The sequence below is a fragment of the Rhinoderma darwinii genome, chromosome 5 (assembly GCF_050947455.1).
Source record: "Rhinoderma darwinii isolate aRhiDar2 chromosome 5, aRhiDar2.hap1, whole genome shotgun sequence".
NCBI lineage: Eukaryota > Metazoa > Chordata > Amphibia > Anura > Rhinodermatidae > Rhinoderma > Rhinoderma darwinii.
In genome coordinates, this window is record NC_134691.1 from 249,061,766 (window position 1) to 249,083,128 (window position 21,363).

The 21,363-nt window shown below is 41.4% G+C and overlaps 1 protein-coding gene across 1 annotated transcript in view; it reads left to right on the forward strand.

The window, feature by feature from the left end:
- Positions 1-21,363, forward strand: part of CDK13 (cyclin dependent kinase 13) — a 172,570-nt gene that overhangs the window by 16,932 nt on the left and 134,275 nt on the right. Inside the window, exons 2-3 of the mRNA XM_075827037.1 lie at positions 10,027-10,605; positions 19,199-19,363. Coding sequence (XP_075683152.1) covers positions 10,027-10,605; positions 19,199-19,363 — 744 coding nt within the window. The remainder of the gene's footprint in view (positions 1-10,026; positions 10,606-19,198; positions 19,364-21,363) is intronic.

Genomic DNA, 21,363 nt, shown 5'->3' on the forward strand with positions numbered 1-21,363 from the left:
GCAGGACCTGGGGCAGGAAGTGAGTGACGTCACAGCGTGATCTCTCGAACACGGCTGTGTCTGCACTGCCAGAAGCTGGGCGTTCTGAAGAGAAGTGGATGATACTTCTCGTCAGAACGCCCAGCTAGTAAAAGTAGTAAAAACGCCCCGATGTACGCACATAATACACGCCCAGTTGTACTTTTGCAAGCCTCATTTGCATAAATACAAAAATGGTCATAACTTGGCCAAAAATGCTCGTTTTTTAAAAATAAAAACTTTACTGTAATCTACATTGCAGCGCCTATCTGTTGCAAAATCTGGTGACAGAGCCTCTTTAATGTTGATTTTATAGCAGTGCCATATTCCATAGAACACCATGTAATCTCTTGCATCAGTCCCCAACTTCAGAGACTTGGGGACTATTGTCCAATAAAAATCTCCTGGATAAATTACAATTTGGGACAGGATTCTGGTGCATTTTGCTTAGTACATCTCCAGCACTGGGCTGAAACATTTTGCTAGATGTCTGTCTGTTCATAGATACCAGTTGTAGTTACATTTACAACAGGTGAGCTACATTTGAGCCCGCTGCTAAATTCAACAGTCACAAAGACCAATGTCTTTTTGACAGCTACCTCTGTATGTGCACACTGGCTGCAGCTAGAATATCACCAGTCAAATAAAGTTACAGCTAAAGCCTGATCTGGGAGATAATTTGCTCCCTATTCTGTATTAGTTGGCATATCCTATGTACGGCACTGTCGGGAAGGTGTGCACTTGCTGTCAGTGAATAACTGACAGCTCTAATACACTGCACTATGTAAGAAGTACAGTAGAGTAGCGGTCGGAGTATCTGGCCTTCAAGTCCCCTACTGGGACAAGCAAAAAAAGTTAATACAAATGTTGTAAAAAATATATAAACAGACAAATTTCAAGTAGAGAAAAAAAAAAGTCAAACTGCCTTTTTTGCATAATAAGTCTCATTATTGGAAAAAACGTAAAAAATAAAAAAAAAACATACGTAATTGGTATCGCTGCGTCCGTAACGAAGCGAACTAAAAAAATAAATATGTAATTTATCGCGCATGGTGAATGTCGTAAAAATAAATCAATGAAAAACTATTCCAGAATCTTTGTTTTTAGATCACATTTCCTCCCAAAAAGTGGTATAAAGAATGATCAAAAAGTCACATTTACTCCAAAATGGTACCAATAAAAACAACAACCCGTCCCACAAAAAATAATCCCCGACACCGCTTTGTACACGCAAAAATAAAGTTAAAGCGTAGCTAAACTTTCGCAAAAAAAAATATTTTAACTGCTATTATGTCCCTCTATGTGAATACATTACTCCTAGCAATTTTTTTCACTTCAAACTACCTTTTTTGCATCTTTTTTTTCTTGTGAAACCGTCCACATCTATTTTCTCACACTTCCTGATTCTGGCCGGTTGCTAGGGGCGTGTCTAGGGGCATGTTTTACTGTGTGTGATTTTACGATCATACACTGTAAAACAGACAGTATGTTTCATGGGCAGTGAACTCTGACGTATAACTACAGTACTGTGAGCGTGCACTGAGCTATGCTCAGCAGCACACATTAGCAGTCTTAGTCTTATCTGATCCTAATTAGCAGCTCAGATTAGTGTCCTGAGACAGTGCACACAGTCTCTTCCATGAACTGTATAGTACATAGAGGCAGAGAGACCTTCCTGACGTCACGATGGGGGCGTGCACATCTGACGTCCGGATGGGGCCACCACCCACCTGTACCCACAGGCAGCAGAATCCGTACACTGATACATACACACAGTGTACAGATTTCTGCTAGCAACAGGAGACCTAAAGAAATAAAATGTGGTAGAAAAGTGTCGGAGCGGCCATTTAAAAACACATATAACACAAAAAGGAGCCCAAATTCATCAATAAAGTATATTACAAAACATATTTATATTACACATGCTGCTAGAAAATAAAGTTGATCAAACGTTTAGTTACGCTTTAAGGGTCTTAGAATATGGCGACACAGAAAACAAATTATTTCAAAAAGTTATTTTATTGTGCAAAAGCTGCAATACATAAAAAAAAGTATATAAATTTGGTATTCCCGTAATCTTATCGACTCGCAGAATAAAGTTAACATGTAATTTATGGCGCACAGTGAATGCCGAAACCCACCCCCCCCCAAATAAAGAACTATTCCAGAATTGCTTGTTCTTAGTAATTTCCTATTCCAAAAAATGAAATTGTGATCAAAAAGTCGAGTATGACCCAAAATGATACCAATAAAATCTACATCTTGTCTCGCAATAAACGAGCACTCGCACAGCTCCATCAACTGAAAAATAAAAAAGTTATGCCACTAGTAATGTGGTGATGAAAAAACATCCCGGTGTGCAGGCTGGAGGAGAACATTCCTTCAGTTTCAGGGCTATAGTTTTAGGAACTAGGAAGGGACATAGCACATCCGCTGGAAGCGAAGGCGCCCGTATTATACCAGCGCAAAACTTTCCTAGCAAAATTTCCCAAACTAGAAAGGAGAAAAAAAAGTTGGTGTTACATAAGAGTGATAAGAAAGAAAACTGTTGATCAGTGCGACACTGGCCTGTGCATAATGGATCGCTTCACATCGTACCACGCATTTGGATAATTGTATTATTTACCCCATTATGCCCTCTTATTATGCCCTTGATGTACTCTGCACAGATTATATATTCCCCCACATTATAAACTGAAATACCAGTAAAACTCCAAACAAAACTACTACCAAGCAAAATCCATGCTCCAAATGGCGGTCCTTCCCTTCTTAGCCCTACGGTTTGCCCAAACAGCAGTTGACGTCCACAAGTAAGTCATTACCATACCCGGGAGAACCCGCTTAACAATTTGTGTTAAGATTCTCCAGTGGCACAAGCACCCAGCTTATGGTATGCCCAACATCATATTGTGCGGTGGCATACAGAGATGAAGAAAAAAAATGGCAGCCCCCATAGAGAAGTAAAAGTAAGAACTCGGTAAAAAGTAGAACATGAGAGCGCAAATAAAATTTATGTTAATACCATATTAAAAGCAATATAATAATAATAAATAAATCTTGACGCCTTCCCTTTTAATTCTAATTCGGCAAAAAAAAACTTTGGCGGTCAAAATTCTCACTATACCCCTAGATTTCCTCCTTTAGTATTTCCACTAAACTAGTACTACAGGGGCTCAGCAAATGTGACATGGCGCCCAGAAACAATTCCAAAATCCAAATGGCTCTCCTTCCCTTCTGAGCCCTACCGTATGTCCAAACAGCAGTTTATGACCACATGTGGGGTATTGTTTCAGGCCCCATGCACACGACCGTAAATAAAACTCTGTAATTGACCGCAATTACGGACCCGCCCATAAAACCGTGCCAGGAAATATGGAGCATGTCCTACTTTTTTTTTACGTTTGTGCTCCCATACTATGCATATATCAAAGAAAGAGACCCTGATAGTTGGCGGGAATTAGAACATAATATATACAAAATGCCACCGGCAAAAACCCTTCTTTCCCAACTATCATTAAATCCTACAGTGTCTGCTGAGTGGACCGGACTATAAGGTAATTCTAGCTGGGGTGGCAGAGTATTTAAACTAGGGCTGAGGAGGGAGGCCAATGTAGAAAATGAATGGATAGTTAGGTTAGAGAGGGGTCAGACTATATTGGTGGGGGGAGAAACAGACTGTGGGAAGAGAACTATGCAACAAGATAAGGAGATCCTTTCGTTACAATACAGCAGTGAAAATAAAAATGCCCAAATAATGTCAAATAATCACATTTCTGATACTGAAAGTGAAACCTTTAAAGGCAAGTTAAAGTGTATGTTCACAAATGCCAGAAGTCTAGCAAGCAAAATGGAGGAGCTGGAGGCCTTGGTACTGGAAGAAAATATAGATATAGTTGGTGTTGCTGAAACATGACTGGACTCTTCACATGACTGGGTTGTAAATCTACAGGGTTTTACACTGTTTCGGAAAGAGGACAAACAGGAAAGGTGGTGGTGTATGTCTGTATGTGAGAAGCGATATGAAGGCGAGTGTGAATGAGACATTAGAGGGTGAAGATTGTGAGGAGGTTGAAACCTTGTGGGTGGAACTAGAAAGGGAGGTAAACACTGAAAAAATTACTTTTGGTGTAATATATAGACCCCCCCCCCCCCCAATATAACTGAGGAGATGGAAGTTCAGCTATATAAACAGATGGAGTGGGCTGCACAGGCGAGTACAGTAGTGATAATGGGAGATTTTAATTACCAGGATATTAATTGGTGTCATGGTTCGGCTTCAACTGCAAAGGGGAGAAATCTCCTCAACCTGTTGCAGGAAAATGTTATGGGCCAGTTTGTTGAAGACCCAACTAGAGGTGAAGCTCTGTTGGATCTGGTAATTTCTAATAATGCAGAGCTTGTTGGGAATGTCAATGTTCGTGAAAACTTCGGTAAAAGTGATCATAATATAGTTCTATTTTACCTATACTGTAAAAAAACAAACACCGGCCTGGAGGGCAAAACACTTAATTTTAAGATGGCCAATTTCCCCAAGATGAGGGCTGCAATAGGACATAGACTGGGAATAACTAATGTCAAATAATGGTACAAATGATAAATGGGAGATTTTCAAATCTACTTTGGGTAATTATAGTGCAAAATGTATTCCTATAGGTAACAAGTATAAATGACTAAAATTAAACTCCACATGGCTTACACCTTCTGTGAAAGGGGCAATACATGACAAAAAAAAGGGCATTTGAAAAATACAAATCTGAGGGTACATCTTTAGCCTTTTTAAATTATAAATAACTTGGTCTCTGTCACCACATTGTACATGATGTGATCGGCGCTGTAATGTACATTACAGCAGTGTTTATTTAGTAAAACGATCATTTTTGACGGAGTTATGACCTATATTTGCTTTATGCTAATGAGTTTCTCAATGGACAACTGGGCGTGTTTTACTATATGGCCAAGTGGGAGTTATACAGAGTAGTGTATGACGCTGACCAATCCGCGTCATACACTTGTCTCCATTCATTTATACAGCATTAGCGATATAGCTTTATAGTTATTTGCAGCTACATACACACATTATAACATTACTGCAGTGTCCTGACAATGAATATACATTACCGCTAATACAATCCCGACACTACAGCACAGCAAGCGTAATCTCACGAGATTACGATGTAACCTGTCATTTCAAACGAGATTACGCTTGCCTTGCTGTAAATATCAGAGACGCTACAGAAGTGACAGGATTCTGAAGAAACATCACTTCCCGGCTGGAGGTAATGTATATTCATTGTCAGGACACTGCAGTAATGTTAATTGGTCAGCGTCCTACACTCGCCTATACAACGCCCACTTGGCCAAAAAGTAAAACACGCCCAATTGTCCATTGAAAAACTCATTAGCCTACAGCTAATATAGGTCATAACTCCGTCAAAAATGAGTTTTTCTAAATAAAAAACACTGCTGTATTCTACATTACAGTGCCGATCACATCATGTACAATATAGGCCACTTATAATGTGGTGACAGAGCCTTTTTAATAACAACTGTAAAAAGGTAATGAAAGGCGGGTGGCCAAGGATAGTAAAACAAATCCCAAAAAGTTCAAGTATATAAATGCAAAAAAGCCATGGTCTGAACATGTAGGACCCCTAGACAGTGGTAATTGGGAGTTGGTAACAGGGGATCAAGAGAAGGCAGCGTTACTAAATGGGTTCTTTCTCTGTATATACAACAGAAGAAAGAGCAGCTGATGTAGCTGGTACCAGTGCTGTTAATATATCAGTTGATATACTGAATTGGATGAATGTAGATATGGTGCAGGCTAAATAAAATAAAATAAACGTACACAAGGCCCCGGGACCAGATGGGTTACACCCTAGAGTTCTTAAGGAGCTTAGTTCAGTTATTTCGGTCCCCCTCTTCCTAATATTCAGAGATTCTCTAGTGACTGGTATAGTGCCAAGGGACTGGCGGAGGGCCAATGTGGTGCCTATTTTCAAAAAGGGCTCTAGGTCTTCCCCGGGTAATTATAGACCAGTAAGCTTAACATCCATTGTGGGGAAAATGTTTGAGGGACTATATACAGGATTATGTGACAAAAAATAGTTTTAGAAGTGATAGCCAGCACGGTTTTACGAAGGACAGAAGTTGTCAAACCTACTTGATTTGTTTTTATGAAGAGGTGAGCAGAAGCCTAGACAGAGGGATGTAGTGTTTTTGGACTTTGCAAAGGCATTTGACACTGTCCCTCATAGACGTCTAATGGGTAAATTTAAGGACTATAAGTTTAAAAAGTATAGTTAGTAATTGGATTGAGAATTTGCGCAAAGACCGTATCCGTAGTTGTGGTCAATGATTCCTACTCTGAATGGTCCCCGGTAATAAGTGGTGTACCCCAGGGTTCCATGCTGGGACCACTATTATTTATCTTATTGATTTAATGATAGAGGATGGGATTAATAGCACTATTTAGACACCAACTATGTAGTAATGTTCAGTCTATGGAAGATGTTCGTGAATTGCAAGCGGATTTAAACAAACTGAGTGTTTGGGCGTCCACTTGGCAAATGAGGCTTAATGTAGATAAATGTAAAGTTATGCATCTGGGTACCATCAACCTGCATGCATCATATGTCCTAGGGGGAGCTACACTGGGGGAGTCGCTTGTTGAGAAGGATCTGGGTGTACTTGTAAATCATAACCTAAATAACAGCATGCAATGTCAATCAGCTGCTTCAAAGGCCAGCAAGATATTGTCGTGTATTAAGAGGCATGGACTCGTGGGACAGGGATATAATATTACCACTGTATATTCTAGATGAGGCCTCACTAATGCTTTGTACAGTCCAGTTCTGGGCTCAAGTTCATAGCAAGGATGCCCTGGAGTTGGAAAAAATACAAAGAAGAGCAACGAAGCTAATAAGGGGCATGGAGAATCTAAGTTATGAGGAAAGATTAAAAGAATTAAACCTGTTTACCCTTGAAAAAAGACGACTAAGGGGGGGGGACATGATTAACCTATATAAATATATTAATGGCACATACAAAAAAATATGGTGAAATCCCGTTCCATGTAAAACCCCCTCAAAAAACAAGGGGGCACTCCCTCCGTCTGGAGAAAAACGGTTCAATCTGCAGAGGCGACAAGCCTTCTTAAAGGAAGAGTGTCGTGAAAAATTATATCAATTTGTTTTTAGTGTTTTATTAAAATAAATGTTGTTTGTGTGTTTTTGACTTTTTTTTTTTTCTAACTTTTTCTTCACCATGGGGGCTGCCATTTTTTTTTTCATCTCTGTATGTGTCGATTAACGACACATACAGAGATGGAATACAGCACATACATCCCCATAGAGAATGCGAACGGGAGTCGTTCCATTCACTATGGTGTACGCCGTCTGTGTGGGAACGGTACATGCGCCGCTCCCACCCAGTCCAAATGGAAGGTTTTCGGCCGAGCGACAGCCGGCGCCATTTTCTTGTGGACCGGAAGCCGCGGCCGGACAGTAAGATGACTACTTCCGGTCGCGGCATCCGGACATGTGATTAGAAGCAAGCACTAGGAGCGGATGGACCGGAGGGGGTGGTGGCAGGAGCAGGTAAGTTATGTTTGTGTATGTTCGTGTTCTACTGTGTGATTACCACTGTATCTAATCCTCCTACACTGTGCATTTGCTCAAAAAATGGCGGCACACAGTGTAGGAGGTTTGAACATACAACCCCCTCCTTTCTCCTGGCACTAGCCAGGATAAAGGAGGGGGGATTGTTTGAGCACACTAGAGCGAGTGTGGCTTCTCCAATTTTGCAGCATAAAGCAATGAGGTTGCTTTACCACATGCCAATGCTGCAATTGTAACCATCACAGGGAAATGTTATAAATTAGAATCTAATTTATAATATTTCCTGACTTGTGAAAAAAAATTAGGACAATGTCAAATCATGTATATAATAACTGTTTAACTAAAAAAAAAATAATAAAAAAAAAATTCTAGCGACACATTCCCTTTAACTGTAAATCTATGGAATAGCCTACCGCAGGAGTCGGTCACAGCAGGGACAGTAGATGGCTTTAAAAAAGGCTTAGATAATTTCCTGGAACAAAAAAATATTAGCTCCTATGTGTAGAAACTTTTTCCTTCCTTTTTCCCGTCCCTTAGTTCAACTTAATAGACATGTGTCTTTTCAACCGTACTAACTATGTGTAACATGTAATGGACTGGGCTGCATAAACCCTGGGGTGCTTTACGTTTTTCTCCTACCCTCCTCCGTTATTTAGATATTGGTGCCGTTATATTTGGCGACCGATATTTAAAATCTGCCTCAAAATTCCTTCAGGAATTTACAGCATTGTTTACATTTTTAAAGCTGTTGAAGCGAATGCAAAACACACAGGAAAAAAAATCGCCAAACGGGCGCCGCATGTATTTTCTGCCTTCTATTAATTTCAATTGGAGGTCAGAAACCACTTGAAGACCATCAGCCCCCCCCCCCCACTCACAGTAAAATGACCATCAGCCCCCCCCCTCACAGTAAAATGACCATAAAGCCCCCCCCCCTCACAGTAAAATGACCATCAGCCCCCCCTCTCACAGTAAAATGACCATCAGCCCCCCCACTCACAGTAAAATGACCATCAGCCCCCCCACTCACAGTAAAATGACCATCAGCCCCCCCCCCTCTCACAGTAAAATGACCATCAGCCCCCCCCCCCTCTCACAGTAAAATGACCATCAGCCCCCATCTCACAGTAAAATGACCATCAGCCCCCCCCCACTCACAGTAAAATGACCATCAGCCCCCCCCACTCACAGTAAAATGACCATAAAGCCCCCCCCTCACAGTAAAATGACCATCAGCCCCCCCCCTCACAGTAAAATGACCATCAGCCCCCCCCTCACAGTAAAATGACCATCAGCCCCCCCCACTCGCCCTAAAATCACTACCATCCCCCCTCCCACCAACTCACAGTAAAATAACCATCAGCCCACCCCCACTAACAGATTCCCCCTAGCGGTTAGTGCCACATAGGCCCCTGGCGGGTAGTTCCACAAAGGCCCCACTTGTAGATAGTGCCTGCCCGCCCCCCTTTTTGTAGATAGCGGCACTGTAGCTCCCTGAAGGTGCGGAATCCCCCTGTGGCCGGGGATTCCGCGCCTTCGGGGAGCTATACAGTGGCACTAGTAGGTAGTGGCTGCTAGCGGCGCCGCCGGCCATGGGGGCGGGGGGGTGCGGCACGGGCGGAAAGGCGGCTTCTGAGTCGCAGGGCCTGGGTGCTTCTGAAACAAGCATGGGAAGGGAACCAGCGCAGCGCCCCCTTCCACCTATTGGAGTGATGCATCCTGTGCATTGGCAAAGTTCGCACACCGCTAAAGCCGGCCCTGCCTCTGCTCTCCCTGGATAGCTTAACGATTCAGCTTTTTAAAATTAGCAATTCTATTTGTACATATATTTTAAATTTTTTAGTTTTCATTGTATTGCTGGAGATCTAGACAATGGGAATCTCCTTGATTTCCAAACAAAACGGGCACAATGTGCTCTTTCAATATCCGTGCCCATTTTAAAATCGCTCTAAGACTTCCATATCTCCAATCTGTGTCATCAGTTTGTCCATGTTACATGCATGCCCCTTAGTTCAGCATGCCCACTGATTTTTCTCAATGAGATGTCGCATGATTAAAAAAAAAAAAAAAAAAAAAAAAAGTGCACAAACACATCCTTGTTTATGTGCTGTAAACACGATCGTCTGATAGACAAGCCAATGTTCATCAGTTTTTTTGCATTCTTTATAAATGCCTGTATGGCCAATAATTTCAACCCCTCTCCACAAATTTTGCTTGTAAATCCATGGATAAGAATGTCCTAAAATGAAAAGGAAACATGAAACCTCATACTATAAAGTCACCGATAATATAGAACAAATGTGTCCTGATCTTAAATCTTGTTAGATCATTGAATGTATATATTCTGTTAGATTAAGAACGACTTTTTATTTTTTTTCCACCTTATCAGGCGTAATGCAAGATCACGAAGCAGAAGTCCTTACAAGGCACGGCGCTCTCGTTCTCGGAGCCGACATAGAGTTTCCAGGTCCAGAAGCAGACAGTCTAGCATCTCACCAAGTACTCTGACCCTGAAGAGCAGTCTAGCTGCAGAACTAAACAAGAACAAAAAAGCTAGGGAAGCCGAGGCTGCCAGAGTCCTTGCAAAGGCTTCTAGCACTTCCACTCCTACCAAAGGGCAGTCAGACGCTGCCAACAATCCTCAACAAGCCAACCATGCCAAGGAGCAAAAGAAAACTAAAGTAGACCGTGCACCATCTCCTACTGCAAAAGGTGACAAAGGTAGAATCAAAGCTTCAGCCCAGACATCTGTTGTGGATACGAACTCAAATGCAGATAAAGCAGCCAAGTCCAGTGGAAAGCCAAGCAAGGTGGATACCGTTAAAGAAGATGCGTCTAGTCGTAAAGAGAAAATCAAAGTTCATAAGGCAGGATCAGCAAGCACGGAGAAAGCTAAAAGTTCGGGGTCGTCACCAGCTACTCTTTTAGCACTAACTTTTCCTGCTGCCCTCTCCAATGATGTTAACATGTAAGTGTTCTAGAATATCTAAATATAATAATGTCTTATAAAGAATCACTGTACATGTGTCCAAGGGCGCTCTGCACAAAGTAGATCCGGCTATTTAGAGCTGATAAGTTGCATGTGTGATCAAAGGTTCTGTAGTTAGATTGCTTCTTATATTGACACTACAAGAGACCCCTGAATAGAGTACTGCCAGATATGCACTTTTACGTTTGCTATTCTTTCCAGTGCTGCTGCTCTGTCATTTGTTTACATAGTGTCCTTACTGGGAGTGTGTAGTGGCCCGTTTAGCCATCGTCTGCCAATAGTGTCCTTTTGGCATGTTCATGAAATATGTGCCAGCATATCCCCCTTCTTTTTTTTATTTTATTTTTTAAACTGCTAGTAACTTTATCAGTACAGTTCAAAAAGTGCAGAGACCTCTAACAAAGAAACATATACATTTATTTTGTATGGGATCCTTTAGGCAATGTATTCAACTATATGGCATACAGTTGCATAGCGGCTTTCCCCACACCTAAATTATTATTTTTTTTCCCCCAATCCTGGCTGCTATCTAATGTGGATTAGCTGCTTCAATTGTTACTTAACCCGTTTAGTGACCGCCAATACACCTTTTCACTGCGGGCGCTAATGGGTTTTATTCCTATGCATACGCCTTTTCACGGCGCTGCATCGGAATAAAGAAATCGCCCTGTTCTCAGCTGCCAGAGGTAGCTGAGGGCTGGGGGCATCCCTGCTTGAACGGGCGAGAACGATGTCCGTATCTATCTCGCTCGTTTAACCCTTCAGATGCGGCGCTCAATAGCGAGTGCCGCAGCTGAGTGGTTTTGGAGAGATAGGGGGCTTCCGCTCTCACCCCACCGGCATCCTGCGATAAGATCGCAGGGTGTCTGCGTCTTCTATGGCAGCTGGGGACCTAATAAAGGTTAATGCCTGCTAGGCCAGAGGCATGGCCTAGCAGATGCCTGTCCGTTTAAAACGGACAGGCAGTAATACAATGCAATACAGAAGTATTGCAGTGTATTATAAAAGCGATCAGATGATTGCATAGTGAAGTCCCGTAATGGGACCAACAAAAATAGTAAAAAAAACTTGAGTGGGGAAAAAAAAAGGAAAAACCCACTTTTTCGCCTTACAAAATGCTGTATTAAAAAAAAAAGTAAAGTTACGCATATTTGGTATCGCTGCATCCATAACGACCCCAACCATAAAGTTATTATACTATTTAACCTGCTCGGCGAACGCAATAAAAAGCAATGCGAGAATTGCTGTTTTCTGTGAATACTGCCTTTGAATTTTTTTTTATAAAAAGTGAACAAAAAGTCACATGCACTCCAAAATGGTACCAATAAAAACTACAAGATTTCCCGCAAAAAAAAAATCCATCGTACTACCATCGGCGGAACAATAAAAAAAGTTATGGCTATTCAAATATGGAGACACAAACAAATAAATTTGAAAGTGTTTTTACTGTGTAAAAGTAGTAAAACATAATTGTAACGATATAAAAACTATATAAATTTGCTAACGACCCACTGAATAAAATGATTGTGTTATTTATACCACACGGTAAATGGCGTAAATTTAGGACACAAAAGCGGGGTGAAATAGCTGGGTTTTTTTCTATTCCCACCCCAAAAAAAGTTTATAAAAGTTAATTAATGAATTATATGTACCCCAAAAGGGTGCTATTAAAAAAAATACAACTTGTCCCGCAAAAAATAAGACCTTATACAGCTATGTTGACTCAAAAATAAAGTTATAGCTCTTCGAATGAGATGGAAAAACAAAAATAGCTTGGTCACTAAGGGGTTTAAAAGGATTGGTCACTAGTTTAGTAATGCCCCATCTCCTAGCTAATCTAATAGGCGCTGTCACACTGATAATGCCAGTGAAAATTGTGTTCCAAAGAGTTTTTTTTTATTTAAAGTTATGAGCATTTTTCTAAATATGCAAATGAGGTCATACTAGACTAGTGGGTGTCAACACCAGCGATTCTCCTGAGATGGCGCTACCTCACAGCCTCTGACACTGTCCTATCAGCATCTCCTTGTGAGAGACTGAGGCTGGAGGGAAGGGGGATCACTTCATATCTTGGGCTGTGGAGCACTTAGAACAGTGGTGGCAAATGAAAGATGAGATTCTAGCTGTGAAACAACCGGAGGGATCACTTTTAAAACAGTTTAAAACAGTCCGGAATGGAAGCTGTGTACTATAATGGGGAAGAGGGGAACTTTATGATGCTGAATGAACCGCCGTCATACAGAAAAAATTACACCGCCCAGAGTGAAAAGTTACCTCCCATTTGGCAAGTATAGCCACATTAGCATATTTAGAAAAATGCTCATAACTTTGCAAATGATAAACTGTTTTGAAATGACACCATGGTTATCAGCATCATAGCACCTATTAGATTAGTTAGGAGATAGGGAATTAATAAACAAGTGACAGATCCACTTTAAAGGGGTTGTCCACATTTAATTTGTTTTATTAATTTAGTTATAGAATAGGAAATCGTACAGATTTCTAATATATACAGTGAAGGAAATAAGTATTTGATCCCTTGCTGATTTTGTAAGTTTGCCCACTGTCAAAGACATTTACAGTCTAGAATTTTTAGGCTAGGTTAATTTTACCAGTGAGAGATAGATTATAATAAAAAAAAAAAAAGAAAATCACATTGTCAAAATTATATATATTTATTTGCATTGTGCACAGAGAAATAAGTATTTGATCCCTTTGGCAAACAAGACTTAGTACTTGGTGGCAAAACCCTTGTTGGCAAGCACAGCAGTCAGATGTTTTTTGTAGTTGATGATGAGGTTTGCACACATGTTAGATGGAATTTTGGCCCATTCCTCTTTGCAGATCATCTGTAAATCATTAAGATTTCGAGGCTGTCGCTTGGCAACTCGGATCTTCAGCTCCCTCCATAAGTTTTCGATGGGATTAAGGTCTGGAGACTGGCTAGGCCACTCCATGACCTTAATGTGCTTCTTTTTGGGCCACTCCTTTGTTGCCTTGGCTGTATGTTTCGGGTCATTGTCGTGCTGGAAGACCCAACCACGAGCAATTTTTAATGTCCTGGTGGAGGGAAGGAGGTTGTCACTCAGGATTTGACGGTACATGGCTCCATCCATTCTCCCATTGATGCGGTGAAGTAGTCCTGTGCCCTTAGCAGAGAAACACCCCCAAAACATTGTTTCCACCTCCATGCTTGACAGTGGGGACGGTGTTCTTTGGGTCATAGGCAGCATTTCTCTTCCTCCAAACACGGCGAGTTGAGTTAATGCCAAAGAGCTAAATTTTAGTCTCATCTGACCACAGCACCTTCTCCCAATCACTCTCAGAATCATCCAGATGTTCATTTGCAAACTTCAGATGGGCCTGTACATGTGCATTCTTGAGCAGGGGGACCTTGCGGGCACTGCAGGATTTTAATCCATTACGGCGTAATGTGTTACCAATGGTTTTCTTGGTGACTGTGGTCCCAGCTGCCTTGAGATCATTAACAAGTTCCCCCCGTGTAGTTTTTGGCTGAGCTCTCACCTTCCTCAGGATCAAGGATACTCCACGAGGTGAGATTTTGCATGGAGCCCCAGATCGATGTCGATTGACAGTCATTTTGTATGTCTTCCACTTTCTTACTTATGGTTTTGTAGCCCATTCCAGCCTTGTGCAGGTCTATGATCTTGTCCCTGACATCCTTAGAAAGCTCTTTGGTCTTGCCCATGTTGTAGAGGTTAGAGTCAGACTGATTAATTGAGTCTGTGGACAGGAGTCTTTTATACAGGTGACCATTTAAGACAGCTGTCTTTAATGCAGGCACCAAGTTGATTTGGAGCGTGTAACTGGTCTGGAGGAGGCTGAACTCTTAATGGTTGGTAGGGGATCAAATACTTATTTCTCTGTGCACAATGCAAATAAATATATATAATTTTGACAATGTGATTTTCATTTTTTTTTTTTATATAATCTATCTCTCACTGGTAAAATTAACCTAGCCTAAAAATTCTAGACTGTTCATGTCTTTGACAGTGGGCAAACTTACAAAATCAGCAAGGGATCAAATACTTATTTCCTTCATTGTATGTATCCAGTGTAGTTGCCTCTGTCTGAAAGTATATATTAAAAAGGTGTAGCACACAGATTAGTCCCAAGAAATGCATCCATAGGATAACTGAATGGACTACAGATACGGCAGTCATGTGACCCACATCATGTGACCCCTGGCATTCAGGTAACACTGCCCAGGTATAGAACAGGTGAATAATAGGTTATTGAGGAGCAGAAGTTATAAAGTATTTCTACCTACAGCAACATCTCGTGATGTCTGTGAGGAGCAGCTCTTACATTCTTCTTTCTCCTCTGGTGTTTATCTCTTCTTACATTTTTCCCTTCCCTTTTCCCATCCCTTGGATGAACTTGATGGACATGTGTTTTTTTTCAACCGTACTAACTATGTAACATAACATCCCCTAGCGACAGGCAGACATTTTATAACTTATCTAGAGACCATGAATAAGCACAGTGAAGTAGTTGTTCATCATTATTCCACCATTAGTCCTATTCACTTAGCCCATGATGTGTCCTCAACACATGTACTGTATGTCATGTTTGCCTGTTGCTGACAATGTTAGGGGTCACGTTTGTGGGGGTTCACATGACTGACGCCATGTTTAGTCATATTCAGTTATCCTGTGGATACATTAACCCCTTCCCGTCGTAAACCACTTTCAGATTTTCGTTTTTTCCTCCCCACATTCCAGAAGCCATAACGTCTTTATTTTTCCGTCGATATAGTCCTATGAGGGCTTGATTTTTGCGGGACGAGTTGTAGTGTTTTGTAGCATCATTTATTTTGCCGTATAATGTACTAGGAAACAGGAAAAAAAATTATTTGTGGGGTAGAAAATGAAAAAAACAGTGATTCCTCCATGGTTTTTTGCGCGTTGTTTTTACGGAATTCACTGTGCAATTAAAACAACATGATAACTTTATTCTGTGGGTCAATACGATTACGGCGATACCAAATATATAGTTTTTTTTTTCTATATTTTACTACTTGTAAAAACCGAAGTGTAAAAAAGAAAATGCGTCGCCAAATTCCGAGAGCCACAACTTTATTAATTTTCCGTCGATTTAAGTGGTATGAGGGCTTATTATTTGCGGCATAAGCTGTAGTTTTTAATAATACCATTTATGTGTACATGCGACAGTTTGATCATTATTATTTCATTTTTTGTGGGAGATTAGGTGACCAAAAAATATAGATTCTGGCGTTTACAATTTGTTTATTTATTTTACGGCGTTCACCGTGCGGGGAAAATAATGATACATTGTAATAGTTCAGACTTTTGCGGACGCGGCGATACCAATTATGTTTATTTATTTTATTTTTTTACTATGCTCTAGGGGGAAAATGGGAAAAGGGGGGTTTTTTTGAACTTTTATTTTTTTTTTGCACCAAAAAAAACTTTGTTTAAAGAGGCTCTGTCACCAGATTTTGCAACCCCTATCTCCTATTGCAGCAGATCGGCGCTACAATGGAGATAAAAGTAACGTTTTTTTAGTTTTTTTTTTAAACGAGCATTTTTGGCCAAGTTATGACCATTTTTATATTTATGTAAATCAGGCTTTCTAAAGTACAACTGGGCGTGTTTACAGTAAAAGTACAACTGGGCGTGTTTACAGTAAAAGTACAACTGGGCGTGTTTACAGTAAAAGTACAACTGGGCGTGTTTACAGTAAAAGTACAACTGGGCGTGTTTACAGTAAAAGTACAACTGGGCGTGTATTATGTGTATGTACATCAGGGCGTTTTTACTTCTTTTACTAACTGGGCGTTGTGAATAGAAGTATCATCCACTTCTCTTCACAGCGCCTAGCTTCTGGCAGTGCAGACACACAGCGTGTTCTCGAGAGATCACGCTGTGACGTCACTCACTTCCTGCCCCAGGTCCTGCATCGTGTCGGCACCAGAGGCTACAGTTCATTCTGCAGCAGCATCAGCTTTTGCAGGTAAGTAGCTACATCGACTTACCTGCAAACGCCGATGCTGCTGCAGAATCAACTGTAGCCTCTGGTGCCGATGTGTCCTCGCTCGTCCTACACGATGCAGGACCTGTGAGTGACGTCACAGCGTGATCTCTCGAGAACACGCTGTGTGTCTGCACTGCCAGAAGCTGGGCGTTCTGAAGAGAAGTGGATGATACTTCTTGTCAGAACGCCCAGCTAGTAAAAGAAGTAAACACGCCCCGATGTACCCACATAATACACGCCCAGTTGGACTTTAGAAAGCCTCATTTACATAAATATAAAAATGCTCATAACTTGGCCAAAAATGCTCGTTTAAAAAAAAAAAACGTTACTCTTATCTCCATTGCAGCGCCGATCTGCTGCAATAGGAGATAGGGGTTACAAAATCTGGTGACAGAGCCTCTAACTAATTTATTATTCCCCCTAGGGGACTTCAACCAGCGATCGTTAGATCGCTTGTACGATATACGCAATACTAATGTATTGCAGTATATCGTGATTCTGACAGGCACCTATTAAGCCCTGCCGGAGGCAAGGCTTAGTAGGTGTACAAAGATGGCGTTCGTTAAGCCCCCAGGCAGCCATAGCAACAATCGCCCCCCCCCCCCTGCGATTGCGTTGCGGGGGACGCAATCTGTTAGAAGGGGTCGCCCCCCTCTTTCTGACAATTTAAATGCTGCGGTCAGTATTGACTGCAGCATTTAACGAGTTAAACTAGGCTCGAGTGCGATGCCGCTAGTTACTCTGAAGTGTCGGCTGTAACATACAGCCGACACCGTCATCGTATGGAGCGATCTCACTGCGTGAGCCCGCTCCATACTTCCCCCTACCCGACTTTGGCGTATGGATACGTCAAATGTCGGGAAGGGGTTAAGCAACTAATCTGTGGGCTACACCATTCTACTCTGACAGGGGCCTCATACACTAGAAAAAATGTATGAGCAGGATTTCTAATACATGTATATTGAAAAAAACTATGATTTCCTATTCTACAAATAAACGAGAAAAAAAAACTGGACACCCCCCCCCCCCCCCCTCCTCTAATTTCATAACTGACAATTTATATCACTAATACTTGGTGTTTGTAATTAGGTTGAATGTAAAATGGAGTACTTGTTAAAAAAAAAAAAAATTCTAAGGCCTCATGCCCAGTTCAGTTTTTTTTGTCATGGGTGCTATCCGTTTCTTTTTAACTGATCGCATCCTGACGCATTCATTTCAATGGGGCCATGCACACTTCCGTTGTTTTAACAGAACCGTGCGGCTGTTCCGTCAAATGTAGTGCAGGTCCTACTGCGTTGATTTGGTCCGTGAAACAACGGGCTGCACACGGAAGCTATCCGTGTGCTGTCCGTGATTCACAGAACAGTCATTAGCAGCCGTTCAACGGCACACGGAAGTTTGCATGAGGCCTTAGGGTAACTCCTCATGCAAATCAGTGTATTTAGAGTTGATGTGCAGTTTTTTTTCTTTGTGATATTTAGGAAATGTTAGTCAATAGGGCTGTGCACATGTTCCTTTGTTTAAATGTTCATAATCCCGTACTGGTGAAATATCCGCATGCTCCATTGAATACCATACATGGCATCGGGATCTCTAGAAGCGCTGAATTCAGTACTTGTCGAAGGAAAACTGGATCCATGTAACAGAACTTCACTCGTAACGAAGTGGCTCATAATCCTTATCTGTTAAGCATATACTGTATCACAGCCCGAAAGGCACACCGTTATGTGCGTGCGGCCTAAGGCTCCATAGTGACAAATTGCAGAAAATCACATTTAAAATTGCATGCAGTTTAGGTGTAGCACCTTTTTGGGAAGGAAAAAAAAAAAACTCCAGTTTCTGTATCTCACAACATTGCAGTAGTTCTCCCTTCACACATTCATAGTTAGATAAAATTCGGGCTGCCTGGAAGGAGGAGGATACTAGTGAATGGCGTTTTTAAAGGTCCTGTTTGCACTATGCTGCCAAGAGTTGCATGCTTTGCAGAATGTGCTGGTTTGTGCCCCTTTGAGTAGCATTTTGTGTGAACATCTCCATAAACATTTGCTATTCTTTTTACAAAACCACTGTATCCAGAGTTGTATTTATTAGTTTTTGTGGAACTTAAAGTGTAGCTAAACTTTTGACAAACTTCTGACATGTCATAGTGACATGTCAGAAGTTTGGATTGGTGGGGGTCCGAGCACTGAGACCCCCACCAATCGCTAGAACAAAGCAGCTGAAGCGTTCATGTGAGCGCTCAGCCGCTACATTTATTTCCGGAAAAAGCCGAACAGACATGAATCAGTGTGCCAACTCAATAGAAAGTCTATGAGCCCGTACTCCGATACATCGGCTTTCCGGAAAAATACGAACAGACACGAAGCGGCGGAGCACTCGCATGAGTGCTCGGACATCCACCAATCAAAACTTCTGACATGTCACTATGACCTGTCAAAAGTTTGTCAAACGTTTAGCTACACTTTAATGGTTCCATTATATCTCATATGTGTAAACCTAATGAAATCGAGTTCAAACCTATTCAAATAACTACCCTTTTACCACTGTCTCCTAGTTTCCGAGGCTGTATCCCAGGAAAGTCTATCAAAATGGAGATGGAGAGAAAACTTCGGCACTTGCTGTCTGACTTGCCCCTCCCACCCGTCTATACTGGAAGTGGGGACATGTCTTATAGCCCAGAGGGGAAGAAAACACAAGTGAAGAACAGAAAGAGGCCTAAGTATGAGGAAATCCTACATTTATTTTTTTTTATTAGGGTCTTACCCCTTTAAGGACGCAGCCTAGTTTGGGCCTTAAGGCTGAGCCCATTTTTCAAATCTGACATTTCACTTTATGTGGTAATAACTTGGGAATGCTTAAACCTATCCAAGCGATTCTGAGATAATTTTTTCGGGACACATTGGGCTTTGTTAGTGGTAAAATTTGGTCGATATATTCAGTGTTTATTTGTGAAAAATTGCAAAATTTAGAGAAAATGTAGAAAAAATAGAATTTTTTTGGGTTATACCACCCAAAATAGTTACTAGTTCACATTTCCCATGTGTCTACTTGAGTTTGGCATCGTTTTTTGAACATTCTTTTATTTTTCTTGGACGTTACAAGGTTTAGAACATAAACAGCAGTTTCTCATATTTTTTATAAAATTTCAAAAGCCTTTTTTTTAAGGTACCTGTTCCTTTCTGAAGTGGCTTTGAGGGGCCTATGTATTAGAAACCCCCATAAAACACCACATTTTAACTAGACCCCTCAAAATATTCAAAACGGCCTTTAGGAAGGTTTTTTTTAACCCTTTAGGCATTTCACAGGAATTAAAGCAAAGTGGAGGTGAAATTTGCAAATTTCATTTTTCTTGCTGAATTTCAATTTTATAATTTTTTTTCTCTTTAACACAGAAGGTTTTACCAGAGAAACACTACTAAATATGTATTGTCCAGATTCTGCAGTTTTTAGAAATGTCCCACATGTGGCTCTAGTGCGCTCGTGGACTAAAACACAAGCCCCAGAAGCAAAGAAGCACCTAGTGCATTTTGAGGCCTCTTTTTTTTTTTTTTTTTTATTAGAATATATTATAGGCAGCATGCCAGGTTTGAGGAGGTGTTGAGGTGCCAAAACAGTAGGAAGCCACCAAAAGTGACCCCATTTTGGAAACTACACCCCTCAAGGAATTCATGTATTGTAGTTGTTACCATTTTGACCGTTTTTTCACAGCACCTATTTGAATTGGGATGTGAAATTAAAAAAATGAATTATTTTCCAATAATATGTAGTTTTGGCTCAAAATTCCTTTTTTTCACAAGGCATAAAATACCCCATTTTGTTGCGCAATTTGTCCTGAGTGCGGCAATACCCCATTTGTGGTGATAAACTGCCGTTTGGGCCCATGGGAGGGCTCAGAATGAAAGGACCATCATTTGGCCTACTGGGGATTTTCTGGTGCGAAGTCATGTATGCAGAAGCCCCTGAGGTATCAGTACAGTTGAAAACCCCAAGAAGTGGCCCAGTTTTAAAAACTACACCCTTAAGGCATTCATCTAGAGGTGTAGTGAGCATTTTGACCGGCGACATACACCCCATAAACTGTAATGTGGGTTCTTCTGTGTACGGCAATACCCTCCATATGGCTGTTATCAGCTGCCTGGGCACACAGCAGGGCCCAGAGGGGAAAGATGAGGGGGATAAGCTGTGCGGAGGGCATCAGGGTAAGTAAAATTGGGGTAAATTAAAAATCAAGGGATGTATGATAAATTTTAATACACTCTTACATAAGGAACCCTGGTTTTTCGGGATACGTGTCACATGGATATATTGTGTCCTCCCTTATCCCCCTCTTATAGCAGACTTTGCACCTCTTTTGACTTTTTGCCTTCTTGCCAGTTTGGGGAACTTCTCCTGGAAAGTGTTGCCCTGGTACGATGCGTGTGGGCTCGCTTCCAGAAGTACTGAGTGCCCCCCTTCTTGGTCCCTAAAGATTAGTTTCTGGATAACCACCTCTTGAAATTCCAGGAAAGTTCCCTTCTTGCCTGTACATCGACGTAGCACGTACGCATTGTACAAAGCCATCTGTATGATGTGCCCGGCCAGCTTCTTATACCACACCGCATGGCGCTGTAGGGCTTCAGGACTTGATCTGACAAGTCCACCCCTCCCATGTACCGATTGTAGTCCAGGATGCAGTCTGGTTTGGGGGTCTCTGTACTGGTACCTCGTACAGGTACATGG